The 23,492-nt window shown below is 41.0% G+C and overlaps 1 protein-coding gene across 4 annotated transcripts; it reads right to left on the bottom strand.

Annotated features, from left to right (window-relative positions):
- Window positions 1-1,180: 1,180 nt before the first annotated feature.
- GDAP2 (ganglioside induced differentiation associated protein 2) lies at window positions 1,181-23,482 on the bottom strand. 4 transcript variants are annotated; one of them, XM_051778629.1, is made up of 14 exons: window positions 23,363-23,482; window positions 21,650-21,896; window positions 20,018-20,157; window positions 16,847-17,000; window positions 15,225-15,313; window positions 13,051-13,127; window positions 12,280-12,439; window positions 10,482-10,632; window positions 9,499-9,575; window positions 8,068-8,144; window positions 7,349-7,488; window positions 6,680-6,734; window positions 2,859-3,002; window positions 1,181-1,942 (listed from the first exon to the last, which is right to left on the bottom strand). In XM_051778629.1, the coding sequence occupies exons 2-14, from the start codon at window positions 21,823-21,825 to the stop codon at window positions 1,895-1,897; spliced, it is 1,488 nt and encodes a 495-aa protein (XP_051634589.1). In that variant the 5' UTR covers window positions 21,826-21,896; window positions 23,363-23,482; the 3' UTR covers window positions 1,181-1,894. The 4 variants fall into 4 exon arrangements, with proteins under 4 accessions (XP_051634589.1, XP_051634590.1, XP_051634592.1 ...); XM_051778630.1 differs by lacking the exon at window positions 23,363-23,482 and adding an exon at window positions 23,259-23,276; XM_051778632.1 differs by lacking the exon at window positions 23,363-23,482 and adding an exon at window positions 20,948-21,118 and having other exon boundaries at window positions 21,650-21,765.
- Window positions 23,483-23,492: the final 10 nt, after the last annotated feature.

The raw sequence follows: 23,492 nt of genomic DNA, 5'->3' as shown, positions 1-23,492 counted from the left end.
AGTCACTAGACAAGGGCAGCTGTAAACAGCTAGGTGAAAAGAGGCGGGAGGGACATGTGGTAGCTGCTCTGTATAAACTGCTGCTATTTCCTTCTCAAAAACCACCAGAAAAGTGCTGAATCAATCACATGTGAACTGACCATACGGTGCAACACTCCCAAGTATTAACACTAAAGGTGGTTTTCCATTGTGCTAGAGTTTCCAGCTTTTAGCAGCACCTTGGATCTGATAAAGGAATCACGTAAGGACCCTGAGGGAGACTTAAAAAGCAAACCCACTTGCTTTTTATGTGTTGTATATGCATGACTGTTAAACCCCAGCTAAGTGATTACCTATATCTATAACTGACACATCAATATGCTGAGGATCTGTGGAGTATAAATGCAGTGTTAAGCCAGGAGGCCGAGGTAGGAAATAAAGGCAAGTCAGTATGGCCCGTCTTTCACTGCACTTCGAACTGACGACACTTCAGAAAACCTCTGACTGCAAACAGAAATCATGACATGCAATTAGGTGACCAAGAGAGGATTTTTTTCCTGTTTATCCCAACAATTTACAGTACCTTTAAACAGGAGAGGGGTATCATTTCCAACCAACTCAATGGGCATAAATAACTACACCTCCTAAGATGTCTCACAATGACTTTTGCTTATGGTTAAACAAGGTAGTTATTGCAGAATTGGCAGAACAAAGAAAACTGAATTTTGGTAAAGAGTGAGTAGCAGATGCCAGTCGGGGCAGGAAAGCAGCCAGAATCAAATCATGAAAATCATACCATCATTTTCATATTCAGTAGTGTTGTGACTCGTTCTACCAGGGATTCCATCCTTCTGTACTTGGGACACCCACTCCAATTATGTTTTACAAGGGAGCCTTCTCTTTTAGCTTTCCATGGGCAGGCTGAAACACTTTTCACCTCCAAGTCAAGTAACCTGTGGCTAAGCTCTCTTGCATGTATCACGTCCATCACAAATCAGCGAGTGTCAGTGTAACAGCAAATAAAGGGACAGTGATACCTCTAATAAACAACCTCTGCCACCAGAGGTTTGGGTTGGAGCCTCCATTTCCCCCTCCTCTCCATACATAGTTTAGGTAGATGGCATTCACTTACCATACAAACACACCTGGCCATGTCAAAGGAGAACATAAACGGCTATAGTTAGAGAAAAGAAACCACAAATGCTTTTCAGTTTTATTCTTACTGGGAGGGTAGTGGCATCCTGACATGTCACATCATCCAATGAAAACTGACAGGGACTTTTTCAAGGCTCATAGCTCACCTAGCAGTTATGGTACTAAGTCTTGGAGTAATCTTGGCTTGGCTGTAGTATTTTGTTCAGCCTGCAGACATGGCATTCCCAATTCCAGATAGTTTCGCTGGGTCAAGACTAAAGTAATCAGTACTAACAGAAAGCAAAAGTAATCAGATGTGAAACACAGATCATATGATGAGTGATGTGTCAGGCTGGTACTACACAATATTTGTACAGACCAGTCAGAAATGGGTATTACAAACAGAGCTGGAAAATAGTCATAGTTAAAAACACGATCGAATGCTTTGAATGGGTTTCCCAGAAAAGAGGAAGTCTGTTCAGAAAAATAATGTAACAGGTTCAAAAAACAACAACAACAACCAACCAAACAAAAAATGCCTCTAGTGATCTTTAAATCAGCTTTTCCATTGGATAAATATATTTGAAATAGTTGTACAGTTCACAGTGGCATAAAGTTCTCTGATTGCTTGAGTGTTGAAAATATCTCATCAGTAAAAAAATACCAGAGCTGGGGAAGGAAAACCCTCTCTCTGAATTCTGTACATGGGCAAATGCACAGGTTTTGGCAGGCATCAGGTCATTGGATCCATGGGAAACTGGCAGCATCACAGGACTGCAGATCACAAGTCAGGGGATGGAGGATAAGAAGAGTAGTAAGGCCCATTTTCCTGCAATGAGAACAGAACAAGTAATTGAACAAAAGTTTTCTCCAATACACTTTGGTGCAATAATGGCGACAAAGAAGCAGAAATAATTAGGTACTTATGTGTCTTTCATAAGACAGTGACTGCCACAATTCACCCAGTAGAGGACTGTGCTGGTAAACAGGCAGAAATAGGCCTCAGTTTTGCCTCTGTTTTGAGCAAAAAGCACAAATTGAACTTTTGCCATGAAACCAAAGCTGTGAAACAAGGGAGCCATGAATGCTGGCATAGCCAATAACTCAAGACAAAGCTGCTAATGCACACACACAGGTCTGGCTATTGCTTTGTAGTTATATCACATCCTCTTTGGAATGATTTTGCCAATGCAAACCATATTCATTCCATCATTTGGTCAGAGACCTAGGGTTGAGAGGGGAAGAGGTGGAGGATTCGACACAAAGGCAGGGCATTCTTCTATGGTTCCATTTTTCCCAGGTGTTTTTGTTTTTTTTTTTTTCCCTTTTCCTGCATGCTTGTTAATATGTGGGACAGAGAAGATGAAACACAGATACTAATTCTTTTTTCCAGTCAGTGTAAGGTATATGGCAGGTATGTAACACGAATATTATCTTATCCACAGACTCTTAGTGTGTTATGTTACAGTCCTTGTCTGAGGAAAGGAACTTTGCCTCTTATGCACATAGGAGACTGCTTTAATGGGAAAGTATCCTGCTTCTTAGCCAAGGCCCCTGCTTGGGCTGATGTAGACGAAAAATTAAGAGAATCATTACTCACAGAAGAACAATTAGACTCTCCAGGAACCTTCCCCCTGTCTTCTCCCCATTCTTAGAATGTGGAAGTCAGTCCTTTGGAGGCTCTCACAGAGCAGAATGGGAGAGCACAAGAGCTGCACTCATGCTGGCCACATGCAATCACTTACCCTGGCATCATACTCGAGGACAAAAGGGGGGAGATCGATCTGTTCCGGGGGTATGGCTGCGAATAACTGCTGAAGGCTTTCCACATAGTGGATTTTGTCCTTTAGCCCTGAGACTGTAAAGGTTGTGAAAAACCATGCTGAAACCTGAAAATAAATCCCAACAAAAACAAATTAACAGGGTGGTGTTTCAAAACCTTCAAGATCAAAATAACACTCCATTGTTAAACAGGCTTGAGTTAAACTTGAAACACTAATATCATCCCAATAACATAACTAGGTCAGGAAGTACACACCGCTGACTGCTAGTAAGCACCGTATTGTGAGCTTTCAAGCTAGTGTTTTCTGCCCAGCTGCCAGTTTAAGGTTCCTTTCTACTGTTCAAGAGTGACAGCTATTCTGCTATTTGACTTCAAAAACCCATCAGTATAGTGGCACGTTTTCACTTCCAGTTTAGCCAGCTTTTTGACTCCGTCAGAAGCATTTTCAACCCTTTACATTCAAGTTTTCACAGAAAGCCAATGAGAGGGAGAGAAAGCTGTCCAGCTGTTCAAATGTTCTATTGAAATCTCCTTTCTTCTTTGGATTGGCTGAGTGAATGTGTCCTTTTGTTTTATCACCTTTTTTATCAAAGTCTTATCAATTTACCTCTACGAGAATAAGTCTACCAACTTATTCTACAAGATTTTACTTTAAGTATTCACACCTCTCTATCTTTCAGATATAAATAGGATATGGAATTTTTGTTTTGCGAATACCACTAAGACACCACTGATACTTCTACAACTTATTAAATATTCCTGTTTAGATTGACTGCACGAACTTTATCGTTTCAACCTACCTTCTCCAAAAGCATCGTATTACTTCTTGTTTATTTTTTATCTTGTCTTTTCCTGGCAGAATGAAGGGGAAGAAAAAACTGCTCTATAAGTTACAAATGCTCCTATTAGGGACTACTCATGTGGTCCTAGGCACCCAGCTCTTGCTGACCCATACTGAGCAGAGGGGGCTGGACCAAGGGACCTCCCTTACAACCTTGACCATTCTGCCACTCTGTTGGAGAGTTTTACTTTGAGTGCAGTACGTTAACAGAAAGAAGCAAAACCACAAGAAAAGCCTTGAGGGAAAGCAAGAGTTTAAAATAAACCAAAACATTAGGTCAATAAAAATTATCTGCCTGAATAGAACATTTAAAGAAAAAGTCAGTCCCACAAAACTGTCTTGGAATAACTCTGCTGCCTCCCTCAAAACAGCATATTTTAATGAGAAAAGGACAATGAAAAAGTGAAAAGGAGGTAAAGAACAGGACAGAACATTGAGATCAGTTCTCTATTTTAAGGGCAGAATTAGATATTTATGTTAGCAGAAAGCAGGGAGACAGATTATTACTGGCATCTATTATTCACTATATTTTTCTAATAAGATCTCTTATGAGTGACACTAGATGACAGTTTAATGAATGAAAAATACCTTCTCAATCTTGTACTAAAGTAGCATGCCTTTCAAGGTGTGTTATGAATGACAATCATTAAACATAATTGCTATGGATATTTAATGCATAAAAGCCTAACGGGGAATATTTTTGCAGCCATCACAAAAATTGCTATTGGGAAAAGTGGTTTTCCCCACCCCTCCTCCCTATCAGTATACAATCTACTGCAGTTTGACACATCCTACCCAGTTATAGAGAAAGAAGGGAAGGAGGGAGAAACATCTCCAGAGAATTTTTCTATTACCTCCATTCTTCATAATCACAGGTTACAGAAACAGTAATACAAGAGCAGCTATTTCCTTATTGGTAACTGGACATGAAAATTTAAATTATACCAAATCCCTGTTAATACACTAAAAGCAGAATAAGTTATACCAGAGCAGTCAAAGTTAAAAATCTAGACATCTGTTGAAGTTTTCTTTCATTTTTCATGTCCTGATGTTCTGAATAAAAGTTTATATCAGAGATTTAAGAATGAGATTTATGTACAAGGGTGAAGGGTTTGGGAAGTCACATGAACGCACAAGCCTTCCTCCTGCATTTGAGGCATGGGGTATTTTCCACTACTGCTAGGGGAGGAAGTCAGTGCTCCAAATAGGAAGATGAACCTGCCAAACATTTTTGAAGAAATTTGAAGCTTTTGAGCTAGCAATCTTCCATGGGGACAAGAGCCCTGAAATTGCCAAAAAAGGAGAGAGAAAAATCATTCCCTCTTAGCAGCCACCTTCTTCCCCACACTTTCTGCTGCTTATTCCCCATCATGTTTCATAAACTGATAGTCCATGCAACAGTCAGCAGCAATCCCACTTGCCTTCAGTTGGAAAAAATATTGGCACAAAGACATGGATACACATTCTCTTTTGCCTCCAGCTGTGCTGCCAGAATAGGATACAAACCAATACTATTTCCAGCAAGTTAGAGAACTCTGTGTCTCTCACCCTCCCTGGTTCCCACCACCATCTGCTTCCCCCACAGATCTGTCAAGTCCCACTGCAGTTTCCAAAGGGACAGACAAGATGGCAATAGACACGAAAAAAACGTTTCTCAACCAACCAGAAATGTATGGGAAGAGAGGAGGGGGATGAAATGCTGCTGAGAATCTAATGTATTAGTGCTTCCTAGCTTCAGCTTTTCCACTCAACTTTGTGACCTTAGTAATGTTCTGTGCCAGCTCCTACATTTTCAGGAGCATCAGAGCTGGAAGCTCTAATTCTAGCATGCAAGACCTCAGATCTGTACCCTGTGGGAATAATTAATATCCTAACTGAAACTGGAAGGTACACTGTTGGGAAGCCTCAGCCTTAACTACATAAAAACAAGGAAGCTCCAAGTCTCATGGTGTCCCAGCTGTGCACACGCAAAGAAAGGACTCTCTAGAAATTTAGCAGTCAAAGAAATTCCTGCTGAACATGCGCAAACAGATGTTTTTTTCCAGGCATATAATTTTCTTGAATTTAATCAATGTCAGCAAAAAGCAGAATAAACACAGAGGTTAATCTGAAGTGAATATGGAGGATCACATTTCTAACTGTTCTAATAGGACAAACAAAAATTTTAGAAAGGGCTGCTGCTGACAGTTCATCTGAAGTACTCATACTGCTGCAATATGAGTCGTGAGTATGAAGTACAGACGGGAGCCAGCTCCACGTTCTGTTGCCCCACACAGATCATAGCAAGGGTAACATCTTACTGCATGACGAGTTCAGTTTTTCATCTCCTGAAGGCTTAACAGGATTTTTCTGCACTCCATCAAAGGCATTCTTCCCATCTTTCTTTGCTACACTACACTTTCTAATCCAGACTAATCTCACTGCTGCTTGACACACTGCCCTCTGCCCTCACCAGGGCAGCTCTTAAGCGATCTGTAGCACACATGTGATACCTCTTGTGGGGAAAGAAAAGGTGAAACACCCAGAACATGAACTACACAAAAAATTTCCAGAGTTTTTGGTCATGGTTTGTCACCCTGCTAGCCACACAGCAGCAACAAGGACAAAATCTTTCTCTCTGAAAGAAAGAGGACCCAAAACTTCCACCTCTCTCTGTTAAGAGGACTGATAAAACAGGGCACAGACAGCTTGCACCCCACTGGGGTTCAGTTTATCACAAAGGCTGGAAGACTACAGCTAGATCAAAGGTGAGGATGAATTTCAAGTTCTGACTGTGGATCCAGAAGATACTGCCTCATTTGGAAGTCTTATATATATATATATATATATATATATATGTACCTCCACATTCCTCATACTACAGGCTTAAACGCTACTCCACCAACACACAAAATCTGTTGTGTGTTGTACAAAATCTGTTTCTTTTGTACTATTTCTCTCACCTTCGAACGAAATGTTGGGTGGACAAAATATAGTGCCTTCAAATTCCTCTTGTACCTGGATTAGAGAGAGAAAAAAATTATTTAAAAGTGACTTCTAATTGAGTTCACCTACACAACCCAACTGTCAAAACAGATAATTTTGCATAAGTGCCTGTGATGTAATTTTAAAAAGTTAGATTTAATGTAAGGACAGATACCAAAAAGTAAATGTAAAGGTAAAAGAAGAGGAAAAAAAAAAAAAGCAGCAAAGCAGAATGGTTATTTTTCAAAGACATCACAGCCTGCAGTCTGTCAAGTGGACAGTGAAAGGAAGTTTAGGACAAATTATGATGCCAGTGTTACCCAGGCCTCTTCCCTTAAAACTAGCAACATACTTCAACAAAGCCAGGCTCCAAATGCTCCAGCTTTGGATACTGACAGACAATACAACCAGTGTACTTCCCTAACAGCTCCAAAAAGGAGACTGCAGAGGACAGAACTTCTGGTTTAACAGATGGCTTGGAGAAGGAAAGAAAACAATCTTCCTTTTTCTTGCCTTTGTAAGTCATTTAGGTCTTTGTCCCAGCAAAACTCTGTCACAAATAAACGGGAAACCACGTACAGGGAATGACAAATATTTGCATAGCACAGTGGAAGACCAGAATGTGTTCTTCTCCTATTGACACTTACTTGGCATCAACAACATCATAGAGTTTCTTCAAGAAATTAGAGTCTAGTTGATTGTAATCATTTGTGAGCGTATGGAAGTACACCAGGACATATTCCTTCACTGCAATATGATCCATGACATGGATGAAATATAGGAGAGCCTAAGACAGAAAGAAATGAAATTTATATTTGCAAAGAACCCTTTCACAGTTGCATTACATCTTAATTTGCTTCCTTTAATTCATCTGGAAATCAGGAATCATGAGGCTGGATGGCATTATGTTTCAGCTACAAAAGCAGGGCCAACATTCCAAGTCTTCAACTTGACTGTAGCAACTTGGATGTCTTTTTTGCCTATCTGACCTCACAGATGGAGATAAATTCTTGCCGTTTCCATGAAAAACTAATTTGACTCATTACATTTCACTCTTCATGTCTTCACAGTTACAGAAGCAGGGCAAGTCCCTTCCTTCTTGAGAAGAAAAAGGAGTCCATATCAGCCCTATTTTTTCTACTAACAGACCAGTATTTAATTGAAAAGTGTCATCCCAAAGAACATGTAGCTTTGTAAGGGAATACATACTTTTATCTGCCTATAAAATAAATTTCTATTTAATATCTTTTAAGTTTTCTACAGATAATGTTTCTAGTATTAACACTGAACTATTCTTATAATTAGCCTCTTATATTCTAAACATTTCACATGCAACCTACACAACTCTGGTTTTACAAAGCCTTACCTTTTCCATGTCTATCAATGTTACAGGGATATTCCTTCCAACCACCACCATCACTGTGCGGCCACAGTTATCTACACCTACAAAAGAAAGAAAAATATGTCTCAGCTTCTCTCAGTCATGCCAAGTTTTGGAGTTGGTCCCTTTCAAACCAGGGAGAACCAGCCACAGCTCAGAATTTTTGCAATGCACCTGGTTTCCAACAGAAGAAATATGCTTAGAGTTACTGCTCTCACTATACCAGTACTTATTCTGATCCAAAAGAGCATGCATCACATCTGAAAAGTTAAGTTTTAAGGACTGCAATTTTATGTTGCCTGTATACTCCACATTTACCTAAATATCAAGTAATAACATGTTTTTTATTTAAAAAAAACAAACTTCACTTGGAGTTCTACCACTGAAGCAAATTTCTTCCAAGAAACCAAGTTCTGAAATCCAATGCACTGATTCCCAGAGCACACCTTATGGTCCTCCTGCAGCCCACACAGCCTTGTTTAAGGCAAACAAAAGAACTCAAATTTGCAGTTTCTGAGCAGAAGGTATCACACAGCCTTTGTATTTGCACAAAGATCAAGGTAAGCATCCGGATTTTCAGGAGGCCAAAGATATCAGCGAAAGCATTGAACAGACTTTCTCTGCAGAAACACAGCTATGTTTTTGACACCTGACTACTTGCCTGTTTCTTCCCATCCTTGTGCAAAGCAGCAATAAGCCATTGAGTCTATGGCAAATTTTGTGTCCAGATATGATGCTAATTAAAGATCTAAAGTGCACTGAAGAGTTAGGTTCCCCACCTCCGCTTCCCAGGCTGCAAAGACCTTGCAGCTGCTTTCTTTCACTGAACCCTCCACCGGGTTGTTGAATCTCTCCCTAATCTCCCCATCTACTGAACTCAAGGTTGCAAAATGTGCTTCCCATGGTACTGGGCCACCAGTACTAGGAGAGGCATACAGAGGAGAGCAACACATACCTGATCTGAGGGAAATAAAGCAAGTAATTTTGTTCAGGAGAGCTGTATTAAAAGTTGCTTTAGTAACTGCCTACACTCTACACTAACCATCTGAAAGAAACGTTCATTTCTTTGTAACAAAAGGGTATAGGTAATTCAGACCAAAATAAGAACTATCTCACACAGAGCACCTTATGCACTGGCTTAATCTAATAGTACTGATTTACATTTAAACCTACAGTAATTCAGGACATGCATGTAGCCTCAGAGTGTTAAAGCAGAGCAGTTTAGAAGTTTACCACACAGTCTTTCACACCAATCAAGACAGAACTACTGCTTTACTGCAGAGGTGCTGCCTAGTTCTTGGCCAGCCTTCTATCTTAATAGCATGACCCACTGTATATGCAAGACCAAAGAAAATACTGTATTTTGTATTTTCACTTTAAGATGGTATACCTCAGTCATCAGTACCCTGAACTTACCTGTCTGGTACAAGGCTTTGAGAGAAGCAATGTCAGAGAGGTCTTCAGCTCTTGCCTGACACAGCCAGCGATTATAACTAGAAAGTTAAAAACATCTGGTCAGATCTCATCCCCCTTTGGACTAGCATTAGAATCCTGAAAAAATATATAGGACAGGAACAACAAACCAAGTTTTTTCTGACTGAGCCCTCTCTGTAATCGGTTTTCCAACCTATGGAGCAACTATCAAGTTGTTAAAGAAGGAAGTGTTAAAAAGATAAAATTGAGTGCCTTATTTACATACCTAGTGATTTTCACTAGGGCAACAAATACACCTCTACTAGTAAGAATAGTGGCATTGCATTTGGGCTGAAAAGATCTCAGAGGTTTTTCCATTTAAATATGTCAGTGTTTAAAAGACAGAAAAAAAAAGAAAATGTCTTTAAAAAGTCTAGAAGTCAAACACAACAACACAGCAACCAGTGTCAAATATGGATTTTTTTTCTCCCTTTGAGTGGTGTGCCTCATCTGACAAAACAAGCCAAACACCATGCCTCAAGAGGTCTCCAGCGTGGAATTCGTTTCTAAAGAAGTGATTATGCACATTAGGGTTACCACAGCGGGAAGGTGAATACCATTTGATAAATAAAATAAAACTGTTTTGCTATCTGCCCAGAGCCTCAGGAATGAGCAGTATTGAAACAGGTGACCCCACTACAAAAAGCGGTGACAAAACAGTGACATCTTGTGGCAAATGGATAAGGCAGCTGGCTGGATGCACCAGGTGCGCTCCTGGGTTCATCACGAGCTTCCCTTTTCCTTGTACTGCCCCTTCCCTTCTCCCTTCAGGCCAAAGAGGCTACCACATCAATCCAGGGTGACACCAGGCTTTATCGGTATTTACTTGCTGGAAGATTAGGCTTTACAGATAAAGTCATCATAAGAGTTGGTCCTCTGAACAGCTAACTAACACAAAATATTCACACGGACAAGCAAATTCTCACTTCCTCTGATGCTGTTTTTGCAGTGCTGCCTCTGACAACTGTCCCTGAAGGATGAGGCGTCTCTGTTTATCAACATCTCCCTCCATGCGGGCAAAAGCATGGGAACCAATGAAAGACAAATCTGCCTCCAGACCCTCTTCATCTGAAGCATCTGCAGTAGAAACAAAGGCAGTGTAAAACGTTCGAGCAGCGTACAGGACAGCAATGCTGCTGATGAATTATTATATGTCTCAGTGAGCCAACACAGTCATCATGCTACAGACTAACACAAAAACCACAGCATACCATGATGTGGCTCTGATACCTCACCAGTACCACTGACAGATTAGAGCATATGATTGATAACTAGACTCCCTTAAAATGTTGGTTTGCCTGAAAACTAACTGGGAAGTTCTAGTCATCAGCTTGTAACAAGGGGTAATGGTTAACTCTCCCGAAAAACAAGGTCTGGAGAGAGTGACTTGGGCTTTGCAGTTCTCATACTTGTCACACAGGGAAAAATAAGTATGCAGAGACACAGATGCTGCAGCTTTATTCAATTAAGAAGCTGTACTGTAGAAAGGGCTAGGTTTTTTTTTATATCATTGACACTTCTTGAGCAAATGCTGTAGAGCTGGTGGTAATCTGAGTTTAGACATTTTGATAGTATTGTTTACAACATGACTGTGTGATGAAATATAAGAGCACAGGCTCACTTGTCAGCAAGGAATATTGCTAAGGCTTCTAGCACTACCTCTCTGGGCAATCTGGATGGGAACTGTGTTTCCCAGTTTTAGTGTGACAGGCTATAGTAGGACAAGAGTGCAGGATTCCACTAAATAAATTCACTTCTACATATGCAAACATAGTAATTTCATGAAGTATTAGCTAGTGTTTGAATACCTCACACTGATCAGCTGCAAATATCACTCTAACCAGCAGGTTGGACAGGGAAAAAAAAAAAGATTGGAGTCTGATCAGCAGGAATAGGTACAGTAGGTATCAAACTGTGAACAGGAAAATTAAATTGTCTGTATCCTCACTGCATATTCAGCCTTAACCCAACAGGCTATGCAAAAGCAGAAAATCTTTGACATTCATTCTAAGTTGTCTGCTTTTGATGATTTAAGGTTTTGCTTGAAGAAGTGTAAAACTTTCACATCACTGCTTAATAAATAAGGCAGAGTGTGCCTGCTATGTCCATTTATATATTAAATTGCTTTGCTATACATATCTCACCTCAATCCTGACACCTAGGCAACCTCTTTAAAAAGACTTTCACCAAGCTTTGATACCCATTTCCCAACTCTGATCTCTGGGTTGATCTAGTTCTTCTACCTTTTAGGGAGTTTTGGCTAGTTTTCACTGCATATCTACTGGTTTGATGCACATCAATAGAATGATATGATTTGAAACAACATTTGGTAACATATAAGCAACACTTTGCTAGTATACAAGACAGACCATTAACTACAATGCCTTTTTCAGTTAGGGGCTGCATGAGACTCTGCAAAAAACCTTCAAAGGTTCTAATCACTTTGGAAGAAAATTTACAAAGGGAATGAACTACCCCACCTCTTCCCACGAGAAAGAACAGCTCTACTTCATCCTCTAACCACACCACTCTACACAACACGGCAGAAAGCAGAAGTTACTACTGTGGAACCCATGAAGCCAACGAGGCAGCTTGACAACTGGAATCATTAAAACCTGCCTTAGGCGAACTGAGGTAGGAAAACATCTCTCTGCTTCTTTTTCTTTTTTTCCCCACTGATTTTCACACCGAGATACTTATTCCAAAGTTCAGTTAAGAACTCACCATCCGGAACACCCGGTTTTTCCGTAATCCTGATCTGCCGCTCTGGTACTACAGGCTCCCCTTCCGCATTGCCAATATCTGCAGGGAGGTAAGGTAAGGATTGTATCTCTTCTTCCAGCGATCTTGGAAAATACAGAGGCAGCAACTTCTGGTAAGTGGCCTACAAACAAGAAAAATGCGTGAAGGGCCTATCACGCATCCTTGTTCTTCAGTTAAACAGCGTCTGCCTTCGCAGCAGGCAGCCTGAACACAGTGTGGGTGTTCTGCCCAGGAACTGCCATTAGCAAGTCCAATGTACAAGAGAGCTCAATAGTCAAACTGCCAACATCTCTCAGAACACAGATCATTAAATGTCAAGTTTGCTATTTCAACAAGTCAGCAAGCAGTGTTTAAGATATTTGTAGGTGATCTGTAGGCAAGTTAAACTGGCCCTCTTAAAGCACACGTTTGTGTAAGGAGGAAATTTTGTATGAGGAATTTCCTTTCTGGCTAACAGATATCAGTACTAGTACTGGTTCCTGTCCATGACTCAGAAACATGGAAGTCAGAAGCAAAAAGGTTCTGAACATGTCCACAGTGACTGCTAAGAGCATAAACACTACTGGAAAAGAGGCTGTGCTAGTAGGGGACAGAAGGATGCCTGTAAGACCAAAAGTCTATGTGATCTGAGGTGGAAATCCAAATCCAGCTTTACGATGCAGGAGTTAACACTGCTGCAGAAAAGATCAAACATGTGCATGAATTTTGGTGGAATGAACACCAAGGAGGTACCTCTTCAAGCTCAGAAACAGCAAACACCACCTTCTCCAGAGTCTCTCCATGAATCTCCAGAAACCTTCTAACTGTGCCTGCAAGGAAGATTAAATGTAGTTAGTGACACAGGAGGAGAAATCTACACACAAAACTACAAGTGAAGGACTCAGAGGGAAGAGGAGAGAGCCATCAGTACTCATACAAACTTGTTCCAGGCTGTAGGCAAGTGGGGATTAAATGGTAGTTTAACACACCAAATGAGCTATAGGCCATATTGGAAGTTCCACTTCCACTCACTCCCTTTAGTGATAGACACAAATAGAGAAAAAGTCTCTCTTTGATTTTAACTTACTAGGCATTCCTCAGACTGTGAAATGTGATTCTACAGCCCTGAAAAATCAAGACAAATCCTTCCCTTAGAGAGTCCTGTGCAAATTGCTATGACCCTAGAACAAGCCACTGTGCCCTAAGTTATCAGGCAAGCAATATAAGCAGGCTACAGCAGAAGGTGGTCTGAGATAGGATCAGCAACACAAAGTCTCTGGAGCTAGCTAGGCCAGAGAGGCATACAAAAAATTATATTTGTAAATCATGAGAGAAAGTGTCCAAACAAATTGGTTGATTTAGCAGTATTTTATCAAGTAGCACATAGTCCTACAGAGAAAACAGAAGACAGCAATGAAAGAAGTTACTCTACACAAAATACCCTAGTGGGAGTTCAAGAGACAGAAGGAAAAAAAGAGCTATTTTCAAATACTTCCTGAACAGAAATTCACGTATAATTGGGTTGATCTGCAACATTACTTTACATAACAAATGCAGTTGCGCAGTTCCCCAGCAAACAGTTTTGAATGCATGTCAGCAGATCTTTTCAGATGTCTCAATCAACAGGCAGACAGCGGAGAAAACAACGGACTAATCTGTTTCTCCAGCACCAGCATCTCTGCTACACAGAGGGTAAGAGAGATTTCTCCAGTCAGCTTGCACAGCAAGAGGAAAACCCACTCCTTCCATCTGCAACAACTTTCCTATCATGCAGTACCACCCTGCAGGAAGCTCCAGGTACTGGCTGATGAAAAGCAGACGGAAGCAGGCCAACAGAAATGAAAAAGAGACAAGGGAAAAGTAAGAACCAGGTGAGTATAACATTACTGTCTGATTTTCTTCAGCCTAGGAAATTTTCTGATTTCTTTTCAGTAGTCTTCATTTTTTTTCTTTAATAGAGTTTTCTCTTGAACACAGGGCAGTTTGAAAACTTTTCACAATGATTTTTAGTAAGAAGTTCCATAAAACAAATAGCTAAAGCAGAAGAACCATTTCCCCTTGTTTGCTCTGAACCCAATTCATACTGGATTTGTTTGGTGGTTCTTACATTGGGAGACAGTGAACAGCTGATTCCTATTCACCATTTCCATGCCACTTATGAATTTATAGACATCTCCCACACTCCCTTCAAGTTCAGTATATTCCACTCAGAAAGAGACTTTAGCTTACTTTGCTATTTCTTGCCTTTTCCTATTCTTGTTTACCTCCTCAACTTCTCTCTCTAGCATATTCTTTTTGAATGTTCATCTTTAAAGAGTGAACAAAGCACAGATTTATTGCATAACATTCTTAATTTTGTTGTGTCTTACTCAGCTTGCTGTTTTGAACTCCTGTGAGCCCTTGTTTCCATGGAACTATTATAATCTCAGTGTTTTGCTCCCTAAGGTTAGCCCATCGTTTTGCATGTGAAGGCAGAAGCGCGTAGGAGTAGGTCAGTGGGGAAAGAATATCAGTTTACAGTTGGATATGCTGATGACACTCCAACAGCAGATCAAATTCACTGTTGCTTGAGGTCTGTTTATAGCTATTCAACAGTAAGGCCTCATCTTTGCTATTCTGAACAATTTTCTATTACCAGCAAACTCTCTCGCCTCACTGTTCAGCACCTTTTCAAGGTTATTAATTAATACATTGAAGCCTGCAAGTTCCAGCACAGATACTCATGGATCCTTACTGATGACCTCCCAACAGAGAAAGGTTCACTTGTTTTTAGCTTCCATTTCCTGATCAACCACAGAAGGCCTTTTTACAGCCTCTAACAACTACAGACCCCTAAAAAAAGGTTTCCCCATATCAACAGCAATCTGTCAGAGGTAAGTGACCTGCTGAATACTTTTACAGTTTATGTTTCTTTCCAACAAACTTACGCAGTGCTATGTGGGTTGCATCCTCCAAGGGGTAGCATCTTTTCAGAGAGTTAATGACACAAAATCCTACGGAGCACATTGCCTGTTCCCTGAAATACAGAAAAAGAGACACAAATGAATAGATGTGAACAGGTGTGAACAAATGTCTGTCAGCACAGTAGGTAACACCAATAATTTTTCCCTGGCTCTATGCAGCAGTAATTCTCTTTCAGGTTTTTGCAGGATTCTCCCCTGGCAAGATGTATACATACCACCATTAAGCAGAGAAGGAGAGAACCATTAATTATTGCACACAGTTTCCTCTGGTGCTTGTTCTCAGGTTTCTCCTCCTACCTCAGCTACACTGTTCTTGCAGTTTCTTGTATCCTAAATTAAGTTCTTCCCTCAAGCTCCCTGTAATCCTTTCCAAATTACTTTCCTTCCTGTATAGGACTGACAGTGAGGAGAAGGAAGGGAAAAGAAGGTGCTCTGTATTGCAAACACTCCTTTGTTCCCTCACCTGACCTATCACTTGTTTTGTTATAGGTCTGGACGTGGCTCACTCAATCCTACCTATGATTAGAAAATCATCAGAATGAAGTGACGCATACTTTAAAATCAGTGGGATGCTTCCAGCACTGAGCCAAATTTTCAGAAGAGTAAAGCAGAGCTGTCAACAACTGTCATCAGAGAACTTTGAGCAAGCTCAGTTTGTAGACAATTTCACAAACATCCAAAGTAACTCTAGAAAATAGATTGACTGAAAGGCATTCTGTATGCAGAACTATCAGAATTTTAAAACTGTTTTCAATGTGTTTCAATCTGTGCCTGTTACTTCTGAGGCAGAACAAAACTGGTACATGCTAGAAACTTTAGCTGTAATCTTGATTATGAAACAGTTACTATTGCACCGTAATGCACAGTCCAGCCCTGGAAGTATTGATCTTCCCAACCATATGACATTGTTAAGTATATTTTCCGACACTGCCGTTGCTCAGGTATATTTTCTGACTGCTGCCATTACAACAGTTGTCACAGGAGAAGAACAGAATACAGGAAAAAACACAGAGAAATAGAAAAAACCCCAAACCTGTTAGTTAAGAGGAAGTAGAAAATACCACTGATGAAAGAGGAAAAAACTACAAACCCAGCTGCAGCAACTGTAGATTTACAAGTAACCTTACACCTTGACTTAGAATTTTAGGTTTCTTTCGTATGAAGGCAGAGAGGTCAAATTTATGAACCGATAGAGCAGTCAGATCTGCCTGTGGGTTTATCCACATGGCTGCAGACACACATGAAGTTGTTGCTCGAGCGAGCTCATTTAAAGCTTTTTACTGCACAGAATCCAATGCAATCATTAATGCTGTTTCTCCTTTGAGTAACTGAATGCTGCATAGCTCTAGCTACACTGTTTCAGGACTTTAACCAGCTCAGATCTCTCCTCACATTTTATCTACACCACAGCATAGATAACAAAAGGCACCAAGCATACAATGAAGTCACTAATGTTTTCATGTCCTTAACCAAAACCGGTTTACACAGGAAAGTATGCACAGACATTTGGCCTTTGTGCAGACCCGAGTTTCTAGAACAGATGTAGCACAGATGGCCAACCCTTGTGCAACTTGTGGTGTGCTTACTTTGCGAGCTGCAAGACGTTGCGGTAACAGCTGTACAGAGAACTCTCGGCCGCGGTGCGATACCGGCTCTTGTACTTGGGTCCCACTGTGTGAATGATGAAACGTGCAGCCAAATTAAACCCTTTGGTGAGTTTAGCCTCGCCTGTCCTGCAACCTGAGAAGAAATAAAACACAAATGTAAATGTCCATGTCATGGTAAGAAAGCCAGAAGTATTCGAGCCCCTGACTTCCTGAAGTCAGACAACTTCACTTCATATATAAGTCAGTGCTTAAGACATCAAATATTAAGGATAGCACCCTATCTCATACCAGCTGCTTAGCATCATCTAGGCAGGCTGAGGAGGAGAGAACTGCGCTCATTCCACTTCATTTTAAAACTATGCATATAAGGACAAACCAGAGAAGAAATGATTTAATAATATGCAGAGAACTGATGTACAAATATACTATACAGCCAGCAATAAAAAGTCCTTCTGAATTTAACAACTTGGTTTGGGGAGACTGCTTTTTGGATAAAATTATTACAAGTCTCCTTAAACAAACCAGTTGCTGGCAAAGCTATTCAAAATGAATAGATCAAACATTTGTTCCATTTATACTCCCAGAATGAGGTATCTTGCTTTGTTTTGCAAGTTTTTCCTGTCCACAAGGCAGACATATGATTCTCATGGAGATCATACTTTCTTGACAGACTAGATGTCTCATCCCAAGGCAAGGAAATTCAAGCAATACATTTAATTGTTCCATTCACAGCACCCTCCAGTCACATACTTTGGAAACAGATACTGTGTTTGAAGTCTGTTTTTCCTTCAGCACCTGGAAGAAGAGTCTGCTAGAACTCCCCTTCTTCACCTAGTGAAGTCTAGTCCACTCCACTTCTGGACAGCCAGATATGGCATCAGTAATCTCTACACTTATAGAAGATAACACTTCATACTTCCCAATGCCTTCTGCCTGGAGATCTCTATAAAACTTAAAAGAACTAAAATGAGCGGTAAGTATTATTCTTATTTTAAGATACAGGGGAAATGAGCTGCACAAGTCAAGGTCTGTGACAAAACTGGGAACAAAGTCAAAATCTTATTTTTTATCCGATGAAGTTTTAGACATTAGAATAGCTTTTTCCAAGTTTAAAATGGAGACTCTGAATCCTCTACAAAATGTGTGTGGCAGAGAAAAAGCATTACTGAAGTTGGAAGACTACTGTGCATTGCTGTTACAGAAGGTCTTCATTAGACTGCAACAAGTATGTGTTGATAGCCAAGCAATCAATAGTACTTCATCTGCAAGCCTACCCTAGGCTATAGTATTTCTGCATTAATCAAAACTAACACTGCTCCCAGGAACACATAAGGTAGCTGAGCCTTAAAGAAAGACCAGGCCTTTGAAGGGACAGCACGTCACATGCTTTAAGATCACGATTTTTCTTGGAATCTATGAAATGTGAATATATACCAAGCAGTAGGAATAAAGCAGGAGAGACCTAACTGAAGATGCACCCATTTTACAGCTTTAGAGCACAGACCATACATTTTTACTTCTTCAGCACAAACATTCTCCCATGAAAACAATTTCAAGGCTAAATGGGGAAAGAGGGCAAAAAGGAGTAAACTAATTTATTAACTAAGACTCTCCATCCACTGCTATTACCATGACAAACACATTTAGGGTGCTCAAAAGCTGAAGCTGTAACCCAGCCTCTCCTTCCTCCCCCACACGACATGTCGGTAGGGTGTCACAGAAGAACCAATTTCCAAAAAGCTCTTGGCACAAGGTTAAAAGAACACTGCCATGTACAGGGAGTTGTGAACAGAATGCAGAATGCATTACAGTGAGAAGACATCAGTGTCTTCACTGGGGTGGAGGATGCAAAACTACACATAATTCAGCATGGTAAAAGGAAATTTAAGAAGCTAAGACGAACAACTCCCTACAGAGCTGACAGATCTCAAACTTTAAGGACTCCTTGAAATGTTGTCCCTCTCTTCCCACCTCATGAGAAACCCAATTTTACTTGGATTCTGGAGTACATAGCAGACTACTAAATATTCTATAGCACCTGGTGGATTTTAACAGTCATTTCCACCCACAGGACACACTGAATTTTCACTCTGCTATTAAATGGCTACTGTTCCTCCTGTTTTACTTCCAGATTATTCACAAAAGGCAAGTTGAATTAGCAAAGCATAATTTTGTAAGAACAGAGGATGTCTATTCATTTGTAGTTTAAGCTACAGAGAGTTCAGCTTAAAAATATTATGGCTCTTCTATCCATTTTGTTACTACATATGGAGACTGAGCTGTTACCCAACAGAGTGAGCAGTACTACATAGGGACCGGTTGGTCTCAAAATTCAGCTCAGTACCATAACTATAAATGTGAATTTTTACCTGTGAACATTATTAGACTCCTCTATGACCTTGGATAACTATAAACTATTTGTTCCTCCCTTATTCCCTGTGCCTGTTGACGAAAAAAAAGCCGTGTATTTTTAAATCTGATTGTCAGCCATAAACTCTGTTAATAAAGAATCTAGGCAAACCTCATCCATTTCCAGAACAGCCTTGCATTAGGGCTGGTCTTGTAACTTTCCAATAAAGTAACTTGTTGTTCACAAGAGACAAGTGAATCAATCAATTTAAGCAGGCACAAGGACTTTATTTAGACATGCAGTGTTTTATCAATTCATCTATTATTTTTATAGTTTCCTGAAAGACTGTGTGTATTTTAATATCCTGAAAGAGGATACACAAAGTGTATAATAGAATTCACTTAATTTTTGCAATGGTGAACTTCAATTCCCATCCTCACCTTGTAAACACACTGAACAGGATAAAAGCAAAATCTGAAGATGTACAAGAGTGGTCCCTTGAGCAAAAGGTCTGATAAGCTAACTGCTCAAAATGGCTTCAGATAACAATGGGAATTATTGTATCACAAAGTAAGGGCTCATCAACTCAAATATCTGCCACAGATTTTCAATTATCTGGAATGTGAACAGCAAAAAGAGACTAATTAGCGTGTATTTCCTCCTTTTTTTTTCACAATTAACACCAGCTGTTGGGGGGGAGGGCTAAGCTGTACCTTTTTAGTTTATGCCCCAATCCTGATGCTTTGTACTATGCAAAAATAGTAGTTTTCAATAAGATAAAAATGTCTCTGGCCGCTTACCTTTGAGCTTCTGGAGTTCATCCTTCAGGTCAGGCCCAGCATGCATGAATATACTTTCAGATACTGGATTCTTATCGGTGAGAGACTCATTACTGGTATTTACAATGGCCGTGCAGTTCAGTAACGCGACATCTCCTTTCCTGAGGAAACAGTTTATCGCAGGCTAAATGCACGATTAAGCAGGATATTCTCAAATAAGTGCTGACAAGCAAGGAAATGCCAAGTTACAGGAAAAGCTTTAGCTCCACTCCAGTGCCCACACAACATAGCACACCCTGATATGCCGAATCATCCTTTGCCTCTACCTGATGAAGACAGACTGCACGCAAACTGTCAGCCCCTTAAAAACTCCCAGCCTCAGCAGTAGCTTAGGGATGCACGTAGAAAAGGCAGTTGTTCTGGTTGTACGTAGGGCAGTTCAGACAGCAAACATGCAAAGCAGCTTGTTAAACTGATGGAGTGTAATATGTTCCAAAAACCCACATATTTTCTTTCACGGTAAGAGGACAATCCTTGTGCTACATTACTTTCAAATCGTCAACAATTTTTTCAATGTACTTCTTTTGGGTTGCTTACACACCATCCAGGGCACCTTACTGCTGCTGCTCTTCCTCAGACCACTGGAGTGATGCTGCAGCTGGACAAGTTTTCTTTGCTTTTGTTCCCAAATTGTGAACCCACAATTTGATCATGTTCATTCTGGTGTTTAAGGATCAGACATGCAGAAGATAAACAAGGCAGAGATGCGTAAGAGACAGAGGAGTAGCAGAACTGACCTGCTTTTTGTCACAGCAGCAGTCATTAGGGATTTTGGGATCAAAGAGCATAGGAAGGGAAATAAAGATTCCCATGCACAGGGAGAGATTCAAATAATAGTTGAAATTGCACACATTTATTAGACCCAAGCTCAAGTCATAAGAGATATTTAACCTTTTACTCCTCTCTTCTTTTATTTAATCAGGTTCAGGAAATCCATGAACAGTCCCATTTCCTGCATGTATTACCCAGAAAGAGGTTCTCTGAATCTGTGTCCCTGAGAAATCCTTTTCTCTTCACATTGATTAATAAAGAGTTATTCTTCTAGACAGTAGGTTCACGAATCTGAGTTACAGTAAATAAAAACGGATGGAGTAAGTAGTTCACCTCAGCACACTGCACTTTATCAACAGATTCATGGAGACAAAGCACAGAATGGGGGGGAGGGGAAGAGGAAGTGCCCAAACCACATGAAAGAAAGAAATACTGATTTAAACCAGAAAAGTGAAAGCAGAATACAGAAAAAAGCTAGTAGACAGCAAGTATATTTTAAAAAAATTAAAAACCTCATATCAAAGTGCCCAACTAGGTTTTGATATTAAACATACAGCATCACAGTAGGAAGTACAGCTCCAGACTGTTGCACCAAGGACTGCTTATGAGCAAGCAATTTATAACCTGTGGTGGAGCAAAATCTCAGACTTGCAAATTTATAGAGAACAAAAAGATTATTTTCTTCCCAGATCTGTAATGTTTGATTCTAGAAGAGAGGATTTCAAGGCTTTATTCTACAGCAGTGATCATTATATGAGGCAATCAGATCCTGCAGTAAATGAAAAAGTGATGACAGACACACCAGGGCCACATGGAACTTACCATAAGATTATTTTTTCATTGATGTCTTTCCTGTATGGAAAAGGTGATCTAACATCAACTTGAGCCTTTCCAACAGGATTTTGGTGAGAGTCCAGCTGCTTGGCCTCATAGGCATCAGTCCAGCCTGGTAGAGTGTCAATATCCACAAATTGGGAAGGAGCACCCAAGGGATCCATGGGATGGAAACAACAACTCCCTTTCTCTGTTAACTTATCACACTCCAATTCTCACTGGAGTCTTCCAGGTGCTTTAAAGAAAGAAAATCAAACCGGGTCACCAGTTGTTCACTGAAAGTAATTCTCCTGTGGAGCCAGACCTCTCACAAGACTACAATACAATTACAACCAGCAGAAAACAGAAAAACATTGATTTCTCACTCAAGCACTCCCTCTTTCTGTTTTGTTACCGGTAAGGCAATGCAAACGCAGTGAGACACACCTTTTCCAACAGCGCAAGGTGAAAACACCCTCTCTGCTAAATTGGTCTAACTGACTTGTAATCTTTTATTTTGGAAACAGTGACAACAAATTCCTAAGTGTAGAGTGGACCTCAGTCTTCCTGAAGAGTGTTATTTCTTTAGCTAAACAAAAAGCAAATCTGTAGCAGGGTATGTATCATCAATTCCTTCAGAGGAATATGGTCCAGGGCCATATTTGGAAAAAACAAAACCAAAAAATAATACACAGCTTCCCAAACCACAATGTCCCCCAAACCACAAACCTTACAAACAAAGCTATGAAAACATCCTCCTTCCCTCCAAATCATACAGCCCTTGCAGTTCAGTGAATTCTGAACCACTGCAAACTAGACTTACTGTCACATAGTTCTTACAGTTGTGCACACAGGCACAAAACCCCTTCACCCAAATAAGTTTGGCAAGAAAGAATAAAGCTGTAAATTTTAATGCTGGCCCAGTGAATTTGAAACTGAACTCTGGCATCAGACTAGGGTTTTTTAAAGCCTAAGATGACACTGGTTGCTAGATGAAGGCTACTACATTTTCATTGTGACTGCTAAACTACACTAGTGAATCATACTAGCACAAACATAACCACAGCAGTAACTTCAGTTTTGACATATACACATACTACTTAACTCTTTTCACAGGTTCATAATGGATAATAATTTAAAACAGATTGCATCCACAAGGGGTAATTGTGAAACGTGGATTACAAAGCACGTTCATTAGCTAGGAGAAAACAACAAAACAAAACAACCAAGCATCCAAGCTCACACTGAGGGGTAATAAAGGCTGACAATGGGACAATGACAGCTGTAAGAGCATCTAAATAAGATTTCCGCCACAAAAAGCTGGGAGAAAGGCGACGAGCAAGAAGGGAAGAGCGGTTGCACTGGCTCTAACCCAAAGCTCATCTACAACAGCGGCTTCCCCCGACGAACAGCCAAAACCAGAGGTCTGGGTAAGAGGCAGGAGGAGCGGGGCTGCTCCGGGATGTTTCCCCCATGCTCCGTGCCCGTGCCCACCCGCGGCGGAGGCGGCCCCGGCGGGATGACGGGCTGGGAACGGGGCACAGAGCGCTGGGAGGTCCCTACACCCCCGAGGCGATGCGCGGGGCCCCTGCCTGGGAGGAGGCGCTGCCTCTCCCACCTCTCGCATCCAGGACACCGGCACCGCGCATCGCCGGGGCCCCCGCCCGGCTCCACCCGCTCCCTGCCCGCGTTGTCCCCCGGCGGAACCGCGCGGCAACTCACGGGCAGAGCCGCAGAGCCGCCGCCAGCCCCGCCCGGCCAGAGGGTCCCGGTCGGCGCCCGCCTGGCGACATCACCCAGGGAAGCGCCGCGGCCGCCGCGCTTCCGCTTCCCTTCCCGGGCGGAGCTTCGC

This window comes from Manacus candei, unplaced genomic scaffold, assembly GCF_025592945.1.
Source record: "Manacus candei isolate 608988 ecotype Guabito, Panama unplaced genomic scaffold, ASM2559294v1 h1tg000014l, whole genome shotgun sequence".
Classification (NCBI taxonomy): Eukaryota; Metazoa; Chordata; class Aves; order Passeriformes; family Pipridae; genus Manacus; species Manacus candei.
The sequence above is the reverse complement of the archived record's forward strand: the minus strand, read 5'-3'. Positions and strand labels throughout refer to the sequence as shown.

What these genes read in the sequence shown, in the direction of transcription:
- GDAP2 (XM_051778629.1), bottom strand. Translation starts at nt 21,825, where the DNA reads ATGGATCCCTTGGGTGCTCCTTCCCAATTTGTGGATATTGACACTCTA. An exon ending in CAAAGCCTTGTACCAGACAG is followed by an intron (nt 8,145 to 9,498) that starts GTAAGTTCAGGG and finishes TTTCTTTTGTAG; the next exon opens with GTGTAGATAACTGTGGCCGC. An exon ending in ACCCAACATTTCGTTCGAAG is followed by an intron (nt 3,003 to 6,679) that starts GTGAGAGAAATA and finishes ATTTATTTTCAG; the next exon opens with GTTTCAGCATGGTTTTTCAC.